At 42.7% G+C, this 15965-nt stretch overlaps 1 protein-coding gene across 2 annotated transcripts in view; it reads right to left on the bottom strand.

Moving 5' to 3' along the window:
• Positions 1 to 4413, bottom strand: part of LOC140556522 (poliovirus receptor) — an 83333-nt gene extending 78920 nt beyond the window's left edge. For both annotated transcript variants that reach the window (XM_072680535.1, XM_072680534.1), the window contains exon 1: positions 4003 to 4413. In XM_072680535.1, the coding sequence (XP_072536636.1) occupies positions 4003 to 4069 (67 nt within the window). In that variant the 5' untranslated portion in view covers positions 4070 to 4413. The remainder of the gene's footprint in view (positions 1 to 4002) is intronic.
• Between the last annotated feature and the right edge of the window lie 11552 nt (positions 4414 to 15965).

Genomic DNA, 15965 nt, shown 5'->3' with positions numbered 1-15965 from the left:
GGGAGAGGAAGTGCAACAACCTTCCTGGTTATTGTTAGAGAAACTGTTCTTTTCCTGGAAGAGCCAAGATACAGAGGATCTCTTTAGGATGCAGAAGACCACTGTTTAGTAATAGAGGTCAAGCAATTCAGCCGTCAAGTGAAACTCATAAATATAGCAATACCAACTCAGTGTGTGTGTGTGTGTGTGTGTGTGTTTCACACAAAGTCTGGCATCCTTGATGCGCAACCAGCAAAGAGGCCATCCAACACACACTACTCCCACCTGTTTACACTCCACCTCCGCATGCACCCCAGGCTGGACGTTGCGTGCAAGTGTGTGTGTGTGTGTTGCACGTTACTTATTTTCACAGCACTAAATGAGGTCAATCTGCTCCCCCTTGCCCTCCCGGCAGTCTCCCAACCCCCCACCTCTCGGCTGCTCACTAGTTTCACACACACACACACACACACACACACACACACACACACACACTTGATGCATTCACACAGAGTAACGGTACTACAGTAGCCCGTCTTGGCTTTCAACTTATTAAAAGAAAAAACCCTTGGCGTCGCCATAGTAACTGGCACAAGCCCCAAGTCACATGACCACAGCTCAACATGTTTCCTTTCAGTTCTTAGTCCGACCAACTGAAACCAACCTAAAGCCACAACTCTCCTTACTTACTTCAATTGAAGTTAGGCCACACCCACCAGCCAGATATTAAAAAGGGGAATTCCATCCAAAAATTCCAGCAAAATTCTTGGAATCTTTACACACAATGGCAGCGATGGGAACCAAGGGTAGCAAGGTTGACAATGTACAATGGCCACGTAATACGGCCATCCTGCTTACTGTCCAAACCCACCAGTGAACCTACCACCACCACGTTTTCTGAATTGTATACATAATGTTGCTGAGGGTGAAACTGCAGAAATTCCACAAAGATTTCATCGACCCAAGAACTTTCACTTTCATCTTTCCAGCTTTTTTTTACTGCATTAAACCCCTGCTTTCATTCACCACTGCTGTGAAGTTCCCCCAGAATAGCGGGTTTCTCGTCAGACTACTCTGACCGACACTGTTTACATCTTAAACATCTTCAACTTTAATTATGCATAATATTTTTTAAAAACAGTGGAGTGTCCCTTCAAAGCAGTCGGCAAGCAGTGCTCCGGCCCTTCCGAAATCTGACGTCTTGCTGTTTGCAAAGGCAAAAAGCTCCCAGGGCGCCGAGCTAAACAGATGAAGAGAGGAAGCGAACAACAGGGGCCCTTTTTTCCTTTGCGCCGAACAAACCTCCCCCCCACCACCACCAACCAACTTCCACTGCTTCGTTCATAAATAAAACAAATCTTTTGTTGCCATATTCCAGCTTCCCCTCTCTCGTTCCCTCGCTCCCTCGCTCCCTTCCTCTACGAAGTGGGGCTGATGTACTGTGAAACACGGTCGGGCAGAAAAAGGACCACTCCATGAATAAGTCAAGGAGCGAAATTGCGTTTCTGGAGCGGAGGACGACTGGAATAGGAAAGAACTTTTCCCACCATGTCACTGCGATTTGCACAGCGATCCCCATGAGGCCGTGGGACGCAGGAATGAAGATGTGTGTGATATTTTTGGTTATTTATTTATTTATTTTCGGCTGCCCCGGCGGATAAGCAACAGCCACAGGATTGGTGGTACCCCACCGCCATCGCCAACCTGACACCGGATGAATGCACCTGCTGAATAATTAACCAGCCCACGTAACCGGAGCCAGCGGTTAGCCTTTACAGGCAGCCGTGAGCGACAGCCAAGGGCGAAACATGGTAGGAATTAGTGTAAAGCAGCCAAACTATCAAGCAAATATCACTCAGATGCCTGCGGTGCCTACATGAGCTTACAAACTCTCAAACAGAAAGTGGACTAGTAATGCTGTAGACATTCCTAGGAGGCAAACGTGAACACCCAGCTGAAGTCATCCTTCCTGGTATTACTTACTGGCCAACTTCTTCCAACCTCGCTAACTTTGTCCTCTAAGCAGTTTGGCCTCTATAATCCACAGATTTAAGCTGCCACCATGTAACAAAGCCTTTTAAGGCCTTTCCATTAGCATTTTCATGCTTCAGCAATGCCGAATTTGAGGATTTGACCGGGTGTTTTGAAACATCCCTCAGAAATTGGCGTCCAAAAGTGAAGAGGAGGAGATCACTACAGTAAACACTGCATTGACACTAATACGCTAGCATGCTAGCAAATCACACTTTACTACAGAAAACACCTTAACTGCTAAAGTACACACTGTATTACAACAGTATACTACACTTTACCACAGGAAACACTGTAAAAGCTATAGTAGTAATAGCTCCACTATACTGGGAACGCTATATTACCTCAGAATAGTACACTATACTACGCTATACTGCAGAAAACACCATAATTACACTAGTAAACACAGTGGCATACGCTGCACTAGTAATTAGAGTAGAAGTAGAGTACACACAATATCCTACCATAGATAGTACAGCAAACAGTTAAGTACACCTTTAGAACATCGGACTATACTACACTTTACTGTAGAAATCACCGTGATTACTCTAGTAAACACAGCAGTATATCATTGACAGCACAGCAAACGCTGCAACATGCTAAACACTGTTTACACAGGTAATTAGTAGAGTACACAAAATAGTATACTATATACAGTACAGCAAACAGTGAAGTACACCCCTAGAATGGTAGCTACATTATATTACAATTTACCGTAGAAAACACCATGATTACTCTAGTTAACACAGTAATATACCTCCAGAAACTATATAAACTGCATGATTACCTCAGAAAAGTACACTGTGGAAATCCTCGTAATCACTAGCTACAGTAAACATATTGAAAAATCATAGATAATCATGTAAACTAAACTTTTTGATATATAAAAACCAATATACTATACAACTATAGTAAATTTTTGTAGGTAGTAGCTTAGAATACTAAAATACTTAAGTACATACTTGGAATATGAAATATTATAATGCCTAGAATATGAAATAAACTAAACTGTAGCTAAAATTGCTAGCTAGCTAGCATTTTCCCACATTAGGGGCATTTAGTGACTGGAAAGAATCCATAACTACCAAGGTATGACCACGACTGAGGGAACAGCTTAGATTTATCGTATTTCTTAGATCATATCTCGACTTTCACGAATTGGTCGAATCGATTAAACGGATTTATTCGATAAAATATCGAATATTTCTCCAACTTTAGACGTTAAGGTAGTTGTTTTAGTGTCAATATCACCGCGTTAGCCGACGTTAGCTTAAGCTAAATCTCTGACTGGAATTTGAACGTATTTTTTTAAAAAATTAATCCGTTAAAATTCAAATGTTAACGGTCGACACCCTGTTGCACTCTCGAGCGCTGCTTCAGCCTCGGCTAACAAACCACCGAGGGTTCCCACGACCGAGTGGAGAGAACACGAAGTGAAGGAGGAACGAGGAGAAGGAGGACAACCGAGGACGAGTAAAGGATAGCTTGGTGAATTTCAGAGAATGGCTACACCTGCCGACACCTTCACGGAGAAATACCTTGCCTGGCCACACCTCAGGCTGAGTGGTGGTGGAGGTGGTGGAGGTGGGAGGGGGGGGAATGGCGAACATCGAAACCGAGCAGGTCGAACCGAGAGTGGCGAAATACATTTATTATTTATTATTTATATATATATATATATATACATACACACACACAAATATGAACATTTATTAACGTGACAAGAATAATTAAAGCGAATTAATAAACGCTAATGAAAATGTAGCTAATTAATCCAAGTCAAGTTAATCCAACTGTTTCTGTGTCGAACAGAAACTAGTACTAGCTACATTCACTAGTATTGGGATCCAGCTAACTAGCTATCTCTAGCTACCTACTGATACTGGGTACCGAAACCCACAGCAAAGCCCAAACTTCAGAGATATAATAAGACCTCAACGCGTCCAAATCGAGCCGTTTTCCATGTTTTGGGTCGAGTTCTGACATCCTTACCTTGAAGGAGAAGGAAAAAGACGGAGCTCAGGAGTCCCAGAGAGCTGAGAGGAGAACCCCGCACCATGGTGGCGATCTGATAGTCCTTATCTTCTCGGAAAAACACCGATTTGTTATTATTATTAATACAATTTTAGCACTGGAGCAGCAGTTCAGGCTTAAAAACAGGTGTCCATGAAAGTAGCTACCAGCTACCAGCTACTTGGATCCACTTCTCGGCTCCCTGTTCGGCAGGAACTTCAGCAGATCACTAGTGACTTTCCTCGTCCTTGGCTTCCAGTAGAGAACCGCGCTGGGATACTGGGCTGAACGCAGCGGAGGATCGCACTCTTCTCTTAGCCTGAGCTTGAGACTAACGCTCAGCCGCCTGCCTCCTCTTCGCCGATAGAGTGAGTGTGTGTGTGTGTGTGTGTGTGAGTGTGTGTATGAGACTGAACCGTGTACCGAAACTCACACACATACACGCTCACCGCCTCCTGGCCGTACCCATGTGATGTCATTCAACGTCACGCCCATAAAATCACCGAAAAGCCTGGCCGGCGACGTTCAGGGACTTCCTTAAGCGAACTGTCAAAACAGCCAGTGGTTCTAATGTTATCAGCTACTCCATAAACAGCGATACAGCGGGAGGGAGGGGTGTTTTAAAGGTCTGCTTGACGTGTGTGTGTATGTGTGTTACCTCACAGCCTTCTCAGGTTACACCTGACTCACATCTTCTCACAGTAGCTGCCTAAATACCTGCCAAACCAAAAGTAAATTTGCTCTGGAGTGTGGTAATAAAGCTTGTAGAGGTCATATTTTGGGATCCAGGCTCCATGCTTAGCTTTAGTGCATCCATCTATCTAAGGGCCTGTGCCTGAGAGGGGCTCTAATGGAGTATTGTGGGGCCCATTCTTTGAATATGACAGTAGAAATGCTCCAGAATGAATGAGTAACATCTTCTGTGGTCTTATGCAGGTCCACCTTGTCCCGCCGAAACAAGACCTCTGACAGGGAGACTCAACAAGACCTCTGAAGATGTCTGTGGCTGTGGTATCGGGCGTCAAGATCTTCAAGTCCTGTACGTTGTGAGGCAGGACCAACCACGGTCATCGATAAGCCTTGGGCGCCCATGGCCCTGTGGCTGGGTTACCGGTTGCCCTTCCTTGAAGCACTTTTGACAAGTACTGACCACTGCATACCAGGAACATCCTGATGATGTTTTGGAGATGTTCTGACCCACTTAGTTCTTGTCAAAGTGGCTCAGAATGATTTGTTCCTTCTTTAACACCTCCGTCACCTTCAAGAACTGACTGTTAGCTTGTATATGCCTTGTATATCTACCCCCTTGACAAGAGCCACCATAAACCAGAAAAACAAGCATGTGGTTCGCTTTGCAGATCATTCGCACGCAATTGCTTCACAATTTGAATATTAAGATTTAGATAGAGATCATGTAGATATGTAGGCTGTTGCCTTTTACCGGTACCCCACCCCCCACCCCCACCCCCTGCCCCGACATGTCAGAGTCAAAATTGCACGGCTGATGAATGTACATGCTGATCTCCTGTTTTTCCAGACCCTTTTCAGAACTGTGTTGGATGTAATGGATGCGTGTGGTGCATGCACAATCAACAGTGCCCCCTGCCTGCTGCACCTGCATCTACATACAAACAGCCCCATCACTCGATCTCTGCGAGTTATCGCCCCACATCTCCTCATTTCTGCCTCATATCTACTGGCAACATGCTCCTCTTTGGAGAACACCTGTGAGCAATTTGCTGAATAAATAACTGTGAGGAGCTATGAATGCTGCTGCATTCAAAACAGGCCTGGTTCTCCTCTGTAGTCGTGCCATGAACTACAGAGGACTGACCCAGTCCATTTGAATCTGAAAACCAGTGGCCGTGAGAAAAGAGAGGGCCTTGCAAACATGGTGGGCTTGTAGTATGCTTAGAGTGTCAAGTCATTAAGACAGTTGTATGTAGTTAAAGTGATAGTTTGGGCAAAAATCAAATAGACAGGTCATCTCCCCACGTCAAGACATGTTTGATGTCTGAAATCTGCACTAAAGCTAAGAGGCTGATGTAGCTAACTAGTAGTGAAAGCTTATGCACAGCAATTAGCATGCAAACTGCATGCCAAAATGCTCACAGACCTGCCTCAAACTACGTCAAATTAAGTCACCTCTAATAGTTTTGCATAAACAAGTCTGTTAGAAGCAAGTGTATGATGAAGGTGCATGCTGACTGGTCAGCTATAAGCTTTCATTACTTGTAAGCAACATTAGCCTCGTAGCTCCAGTACAAAACGAAATAGGGAAACTTCAGGCTTGGCAGACTTGGCTGATTTACTGTATTCGAGGTAAGGGGTGGGAGTAGGTGTGATTGTTGTTGGCCATTGCTTTAATGCTCCTATTCGACAGCCAAGTCATGTCAGGTTTTATTGTTGTCCTCATCACAGCCAGGTGTTGAAAGAGGAACCAAAGCTCAAACTCGCAGAGCTGCATTGAACATTCTTTGGTCAATCAATTCTTTGGTATATAAATAGATAGATAGATACTTTGGTAAGTAGATAGATCAATTAGTTGGTATATAGTTGTTTTATAATAATTATTTATAATTATTTTGGAAGTTTTTTACTTCTATTATTTATATTGTGTATATGTTGGGAATCTTATAAATGGGAATCTACGTTTTGCATCTGAGTGTCTGGCTATCCCTTTGCTGCTGTGACACTGTGAATTTCCCCACTACGGGAGTAATAGGATTATCTTATCTTATCTTAGATAGATGGATAGATAGACAGATAGATAGATAGACAGATAGATAGATATATAGACAGATAGACAGATAGATAGATAGATAGATAGATAGATATATAGACAGATAGATAGATAGATAGATAGGTAGGTAGGTAGGTAGGTAGGTAAGTAGACATATAGATAAATAGATGGATACGTGGATAGATAAATAAATATATGGGTAAGTAGATAAATAGATAGATAGATACTTTGGTAAGTAGATGCTCTGAGCTGGATAGAGAAATTGATTGCTAGATAGATAGAATGTTGAGTAAATAGACAAAGAAATAGAATAGATAGAGATAGGTCAACTATTTGGTAAATATATTGATAGATAGATAGACAGAATGGTGAGTAGATATATGGATAAATAGATAGATAGACAGAAGGATGGATGGGTAAGTAGATAGATACATAGATAGAGATAAGTAGATAGATAGTTGACTATTTGGCAAATATATTGCTAGATAAATAGGTATTAGGTAAGTGGATTAATAAGTAGGATTGACAGATAGATACTTTGGTAAAAAAGATAGAGCAATTATTTGGTAGATAGATAGATAGATAGATAGATAGATTCTTTGGTAAAAAAAATAGATTGCTAGATAGAATGGTGAGTAAATACACAGAGAAATAGGATAGATAGATAGAGATAGGTCAACTATTTGGTAAATATATTGCTAGATAGATATATAGAATGGTGAGTAGATAAATGGATAGATAGATAGTTAGACAGAATGATGGATAGATAAGTAGATAGATAGTTGACTATTTGTCAAATATATTGCTAGATAAATAGGTATTAGGTAAGTAGATTAATAAGTAGGATTGACAGATAAAAAGGTAAAAAAAAGTGCATGTATTTGTCACTGTGGACTGTACAGTCTGGTAGTGAACACACACTCACATGTTGGGGGCAGTGAGTACACACACACACACACACACACGCGGTGGGCAGCCAACTCCAGCGCCCAGGGAGCAGAGAGGGTAAAGGGCCTTGCTCAAGGGCCCAACAGTGGCAGCTTGCCGAGCCCGGGAATCGAACCCACAACCCTGTTATCAATATCCCGGCGCTCTAACCGCTGAGCCACCACTGCCCCGAGATCGATGAGTAAGATGAGTAAGTAGATAGATGGATACTTTGGTAGAATTCTTTGGTAAAAAGATATATAGACAAATAGATACTCAGATAAGTAGACGGATAAGTAGATAATTACTAATGTAAGTGCTGAGATAAAGATATGGGTAAATAGACAGGTATATACCCAGAGAAGTAGATTAGTATGTAAATAGATGTATGACTTATTTTTAGATATATAAAGAGAAGCTTTAAATTTACTTTGAGACAGACAACACTATAGGTTTACAAATGTGAAGTTGAAGCAGATAATTATTTTCATACAAAGTAATTTGAGTTAGTCATAATGTCATTTTAAATGTTTAAGTGAATGTTTAAGGTTATACCTAGTGCATGTTGTCCTAACTGAGCATAACACAAGTGTCGCTAAAGAACTGCTGAGATAATTGCCAAGAAAGTGCTCAGGTTACACAGATAAACAACGCTGTCCTAGCAGGAGACGCTGCGGCTTCTTGCAGAATCTTTAGATTTCTTCATCTTGAGTTTAATGTTTTCCCGAGAGGCCGGGGAGACGTCATTATTTTCCATATCAAAATCTCATCTATTGGCAATTTGCTCAGCTGATGGAAGAGGGGACACCTTTTTTTAACTAGCAACCTTGTGTGTGTGTGTGTGTGAGAGCCCATGATTAAGCTGATGACGGAGGTGGTGCTCTCTACCTGCCAGCCTAAGCTCCGCGGAACCTCGCTGAAATTGAGCGCTGGCAGCTTTGCTGATTACCGGAACAGCCATGGGAACACAGCTCCATTTCAATAATCTCTTCTGTGCGGCCTGCTCTTCCTCCAGCCCATCACAACATAAAACGTGTCCTTCGCTCCATCTCTTCTCCTCCGTGACCATTCAAAAGTGGGCACAACAACATCAGGGGTGTACATCTCTGACCTCATAACAATTCAAATAGGAAAGGACTTTACTACACTATTAATGAATGATTCACTGTAGGCACTAAAGGCAGTGTGTGAAACAACCTCCACCATGTTTGGAAGCTGTACTTCAACCTGGCCAGCTCTCACTGTGAGCTGTAACAGTGTGTGAAACTACCTCCACCATGTTTGGAGGCTGTACTTTACCGCTCTTACTGTGAGTCATTGATCTTCTTCAAAATGATGCTCTATTACAGCCACCAAGAGGGAGACATCTGGTTCTTCCTGGTGAGAAAGGCTTTAACATAGAGTTGGTCTGTCTTTGCAGCTCTAACAGCAGCAGCAGGTCTGGAGCTTTGCAGTTATTGAGACACTCGGTGGCTGAGCTGCTCTCTGTGAGCTGTTCCTCCTAAATGCTTCCACTGACTTGTTGTTGTTGTTGTTGTTGTTGCAGTCTTTCACTAATGTGAGAAAAGGGAGACATGCATTTTGTACACTTGAGGCGCAATGGGACTGAAGGAAACACCTGAATTTATGATTAGGGGTGTGTCCCGATACTTTTGTCTATATATTGCATAACTTGCCAAATACAAACATCAGTACTGATGCCTAGAAATAAAAGCTGCACAATGCTCAACAGTCAGATATAGACACTGTGCTGTAATGTCAACAAAACCAAAGCTCTTGAAAGAGATGGTCCTCAGGGCCTGGGACCTTAGGGGATGGTGGGCGTACGCAAAGCTTGACGGGCTCTTGGTACAGATTTTGACCATTGCCGGAAAGTAAAAAAACATTTAATGGCCCTACGAAGTACACTACATAGGAAGCATGGAGCCATTTCAGATTACCCTATGAATTCTGTCTAGCAACAAACTAGGAATTGTGCTCAAGACCCTAATGATTACTTGTATGAGCGATACAACAAGTCTACCTACATCTGTTTCCTCTCACTGTCAGCAGCTTCCTTCTTCATTTGTTTTTTCAGCCCCTGACGGCTACGGCTTTCTGAAGCCATCCTGTCACGTCTGCTGCTTCGGTGTTCGCATGGATGTGGGGAAAACATGGTAGCCCATTGTTGTTGGAATCTACTTGATGTGTCTTGATTGGTAGCATTTTGAAGTCTGTCCTAGGTCTGTTTTTATACCTTGCGTCCTTAAGCTCTTTAGAAACGTATAAAAGGACCCATCTAATGAATAAAATATAAAGTCATTGTTGCCACTCTTGCTGTTCTTGAGATGCTACATGCATAGTTAGCATATATATAGTGAACTGGCGCTTGATGTGCTAATACAAGATACCACACCGCTCATTAAGTGACCTAAGTAACCTATGCTGAGTTCTCAAATCTCACAATCTCAGCACTTTTATTACTAAGAAGTGGCAAATTTCAATGAAACCAAACCAATATTCAATGCCAACATGTTCTCACAGTCCAAATTCAAGTTCTGAATCATCGCCATCATAGCATTACATCACTTTTACACCCCTAATAAAAACAATATTGATTTTTTTTGTACTGGCAATTAACCCACCAGTTCAAAGCTGCCCCTAGCACTAACAAATGATGCAAAGCCAGCCACTGCCTATTTTCGACCTGCCACCAAAAAGGCATCATTGGGCAGCCGACACGCTCAGAGAAAAAAGCATCAGGGCCCCAGCTCCACCGCACCAGCTAACAAACCCCTCGCCCGACATTGCTTTAAAAGTGATAAAGGGAGAGAGCACAGCCAATTGTGCCCTCTTTGAGTCCGGCTGCTGATGGCTTAGGATTTGAACTTGCCACCCCTGGGCAATAGTAGCAGTGGCGGTTCAAGACCATTTTAGCTTGGGGGGCCAGTATAGGGCCAGTGGTTATGTTAGAGGGTCTGATTGCTTTCTAGCTTGAGAGGGGCACTGCCCCCCCCCACACACACACTGCATAGTAGCAGCACACTAGACCACTGAGTCACTCAGATTGCCAAAAGTATGGGTTTTTACATAAAAAAAATGCCTCAAGATTTTTCATTCATGACCAAAAAACAACATTTTTCAGGACATATGTCCATAAGTCCTCCTGTGGGCCTCAATTAGTATGTTAGCTCTATGCTAGCAGCAAAGCACTTGCCTATTCTTTGCCTAGTCTACATTAAACACCAACATCAATAGCTTGTAACAGACCTTAGGTGTTTTACCTCAGGTGGAAATCAGGGTCGGTTTCTGATTATGATTAATGGCTAATCTGACACATTGGCCTTCAGCACTACCACTGAAGTCCTACCCAATTGGAGTAGCTTGTTTAGCTGTATCTACCTAGATTCCACTAAGACAACTGATTGGACAGTAATAAAAGTGGAATTAGACTTTTGTACTGTACTGTAGGACCTGCAGAGTTTAACCCCTTAATGCAGAAGGAGGCTTATTACACACTAAGGCGTATTATTCAGTAACTACAGGGACTTCTATACAAACTGGAGGGGCTTTTCTTTGGTACTAGAAGTTTGTAATCATTTTTTGCCCTGTCGGGGGGGACAGTTTAATTCCCAGGAATGATTAGGGCACTAAGTCCGAAGGCCCTGAGGATTACTCACTGCTGACCATTTACTACTGATTTTAATTTCCAAAAATCATAGCAGATAAGTACAGACTGATGCAGCTGCGCTTGTCCTACTTCGTTGCTTCCCCTCCCTTTCTCCCTCACCTCTCCATCTCCTTCAACCCCCTTCTTTCCCTCCACTTTCATCTTCTGTTTCTCTCACTCTCCCCCTCTGGTCAGCTCAGAGGTAATTAGAAGCTGGTACGGTACGAGCGCTCGGCGGCCGTGATAACTCTGTTAGCTTTAATTAAAGACATTTATAGGGATGTAAAGACATTTAGCCCAGGAGCTAGAGACCAGCTCAGATTATGAGCCCTTAAATTATCATTCTTACTTGCTTATCCCTCCCCCAGCACACATACACACACACACACACACACATACACAGTCGCGTACACATTTTTTTTTTTTTACTGCAGATAAAAGTCCGCTCGGTTCAGTCCCCAAGCTTGCTAATGACTTTCATGCTGTACTTAAATAATCTAATGTCAGACTAAACAGCCAAGCCAAGCTTTAAACCGAACAGTTGGGTAAATGTTATGTAATAATAACAATAAAAATAATAATACTCTAATATTAGGACTATTATTCTATTAATAAGGGAAAGTCTCTTGTATTTTAGTAGTAGTGCTTGCTGGTGCTGATCAAATTCAGTATCGCAGTAGTACAAATTAACCAATTGAACCATATAGTAGTGCAGATGTTTAATGGATGGAGGGAACTGTGGTAAACTGAGATGCTGCAGCTTGGACGTGATTGCTCGGGTTTGTCGGCGGTACAGTGGAGGGAAGCCAGTGTTTCAGGGTGTTTTCAGATGGGCAGAGCAGCGGGCCTTAAAGGAAATACGGTTATGAAGAACCTTCATATTTAATCCTGTGGAATTGCAGTGCACTGGCGAAGAGTTACCATTGTTACACGCTCTCAAGCAGCTACATAAGGAGCATCCTGGGTTGCTTGGACGGGATGTCAACCCCTGTGTGCTTACGACCACCCCTTGTGCTTACAAACTTAGCTCGAAGTAATGAGGCAGTAGAACAGTCTGTAAGGAGGCATTGAGTGAGGGCTTGTTAAAAACAGGACTGAAACCAGAGGACCTGACAGTGGCTTTTCCTTTCCAACCAGGTGGACTTAAAAAAGGCCAAGTGGCTCCTGTCTGGAAGAGCAAAATGCTGAATTATTAAAGACAGTAGAGAGGTTGTATATATTAACAAAAGCAAAAAATGACCTGGGCTACATGGAACTGAAGCAGCAGCTCGACCGTATGGGATTTCTGTGGCGTTTGGGCCTTTATTTGTCTCCATTGTTTGGGCAGTGTGTGTCCATATGAACTTCTGCAAGAGCAGACTCAAAAGGAACTACTGTGAGGCACTTCCTATGAACAATGGATGTGTAGTTCAGCGTGTGTGTGTGTGTGTGTGTGTGTGTGTGTGTGTACAGTTCCGTCTATTTATCAACGCCTTGCATTAGTGCTGTTGTTTTCCTGTGCAAGTGTGTGGGCATAACTGGTCATGCTCGGGCAATGCAATATCCACATGCTGTGCGTCCTAGCTGTCACACTTATCTTGCTCGCTGTCAAGAGTTTGTCCTGCCCTGGCTTACTGTGGTTACAAATTTCACATTTTGACGCAGAAATGCTCACACACACACATGCGCACACACACACACTGTACAGCCCAGCCCGGTACCGGGTGATATCCACTCGCTTCTGTGTTTGTATTTCTATTAGAAATTCTGAAATATGAGGACCTGTTCTCTTTGTTTTGTACTGGCTTGTGTTCATCAGGGCCTCGTCCTGTCGTCCGCTCCAGACAGAGGTATGCCATTGGGTTCTATGTTTTCCAGAACAGAAGTGAGTTCATGTGGCTGTCACCATGCTTTAATGGGGGTAAATAACGGTGACGTATTTGGAAATATGGATATAAGTGTTGTTTTGAGCATATAATACTAGCCGTCCTACAAAGCTCTAGTTGTGGTGTTCAGTGTGGTTTGGTGATTTCTCTATTCTAACTCATGTAGACCACCTTTCAAAGGTGTGAGATCAAGTTGTGGTGCAATAATATAAGTGATAAATGAGTCATTCTATGAAACGGTTACCATATTCACGCAAGAGCAACCTCTCTTTCCCACCAGGCATAAAATCCTTATTTACAATATCCTTTATATTCAGACATGGGAGTGTTACGGGGTGGTAAATAACAACAACAACACATCAGTTCATTTGAAATATACCCTATGTCCAAATATTTGTGGACACCCTTCCAAAGGAATGCATCAATCCACTTTGAAGTGCACCCATTGCTGTCGCAGATGTGCAGTGCAGCAGATTAACATGAACCTATTGGCACCATGACTAATTCCAGGTGTGGACTAGAGGGTTATAAAGCCCCCCAGCATTGAGCTGTAGAAGAACTGTGTTCTCTGGAATGATGCTTGGTGCTCCATCCAATAGTTTTGGGATCCTGACCTCACTAATGTAATTGTTGCTGAATGCAATCAATTTCTAACAGCACTTTTTAATGAGTGAGCAGTTGTCCCAATACTTTAGTCCAAATAGTGTATCACTTTCTTTATTAATAATGTAAAAATGTTCATAGAATGCAGTTTATTTTATCTGTTATGTGTGGCGGAGTGGTAGGGTTGAGCTTGATGGACCCTGTCAAGCATGAAAATGCAACCAATCCAACCCTAACCCTGGTCCTAATTCTAACCTTAACTTCAACCCAAAACCTAGTAAGAATCCTAACCCTGCTCCTAATTCTAACCTTAACCTCAACCCAAAACCTAGTAAGAACCCTAACCCTGCTCCTAATTCTAACCTTAACTTCAACCCAAAACCTAACAAGAACCCTAACCCTGGTCCTAATTCTAACCTTAACCTCAACCCAAAATCTAGTAAGAACCCTCATCCTGGTCCTAATTCTAACCTTAACCTCAACCCAAAATCTAGTAAGAACCCTCATCCTGGTCCTAATTCTAACCTTAACCTCAACCCAAAATCTAGTAAGAACCCTAACCCTGCTCCTAATTCTAACCTTAACCTCAACCCAAAACCTAACAAGAACCATAACCCTGGTCCTAATTCTAACCTTAACCTCAACCCAAAATCTAGTAAGAACCCTCATCCTGGTCCTAATTCTAACCTTAACCTCAACCCAAAATCTAGTAAGAACCCTCATCCTGGTCCTAATTCTAACCTTAACCTCAACCCAAAATCTAGTAAGAACCCTCATCCTGGTCCTAATTCTAACCTTAACCTCAACCCAAAATCTAGTAAGAACCCTCATCCTGGTCCTAATTCTAACCTTAACCTCAATCCAAAACCTAACAAGAACCCTAACCCTGGTCCTAATTCTAACCTTAACCTCAACCCAAAACCTAGTAAGAACCCTAACCCTGGTCCTAATTCTAACCTTAACCTCAACCCAAAATCTAGTAAGAACCCTCACCCTGGTCCTAATTCTAACCTTAACTTCAACCCAAAACCTAGTAAGAACCCTAACCCTGCTCCTAATTCTAACCTTAACCTCAACCCAAAACCTAACAAGAACCCTAACCCTGGTCCTAATTCTAACCTTAACCTCAACCCAAAATCTAGTAAGAACCCTCACCCTGGTCCTAATTCTAACCTTAACTTCAACCCAAAACCTAACAAGAACCCTAACCCTGGTCCTAATTCTAACCTTAACCTCAACCCAAAACCTAGTAAGAACCCTAACCCTGGTCCTAATTCTAACCTTAACCTCAACCCAAAATCTAGTAAGAACCCTCACCCTGGTCCTAATTCTAACCTTAACTTCAACCCAAAACCTAGTAAGAACCCTAACCCTGCTCCTAATTCTAACCTTAACCTCAACCCAAAACCTAACAAGAACCCTAACCCTGGTCCTAATTCTAACCTTAACCTCAACCCAAAATCTAGTAAGAACCCTCACACTGGTCCTAATTCTAACCTTAACTTCAACCCAAAACCTAGTAAGAACCCTAACCCTGCTCCTAATTCTAACCTTAACCTCAACCCAAAACCTAACAAGAACCCTAACCCTGCTCCTAATTCTAACCTTAACCTCAACCCAAAACCTAACAAGAACCCTAACCCTGCTCCTAATTCTAACCTTAACCTCTGCTAGCCGATGCATCAGCGTTTGGTACCCGGCACCTTCCTCCAGGCGTGTCGGTTGCCCTGTGACGTTGCATTGTCGGAGGCATGTGTCAGTCTTCACCCTCCCAGTGTCTGGAGCATTACCTGTAATAGGGGAGAGTTCTAATGACTAGGTTGGGTAATCAACTATCCAAAAACTGAGGAGGTAAATTGGGTTTACAAAAAAAAGCTAAATAAAATGAATACCCAGAATGCCTTGTGTTTTAAACGTGGTCAGAAATATTTAATATAAATTAAAAACAGTGAACAGTTGTGTACAAGAGTCACAGCTAACCCTGTATCTGTGGGCTTTCAGCCAATTCCTGGACAGATGTGGTCATGGTGCAGGAGAGTGCGGCGGTCACCCTGCCCTGCTCTGACGGACCAGTCATACTCTCCTTGGGGGTCACCTGGATGATGATGCGGCCTGAAGAGAACCAATGGACATCAGTTTTCTCTGTGAACACCAG

Source organism: Salminus brasiliensis, chromosome 5, assembly GCF_030463535.1.
Source record: "Salminus brasiliensis chromosome 5, fSalBra1.hap2, whole genome shotgun sequence".
Taxonomy (NCBI): domain Eukaryota; kingdom Metazoa; phylum Chordata; class Actinopteri; order Characiformes; family Bryconidae; genus Salminus; species Salminus brasiliensis.
This window is presented reverse-complemented; position numbering and strand designations above follow the sequence as displayed.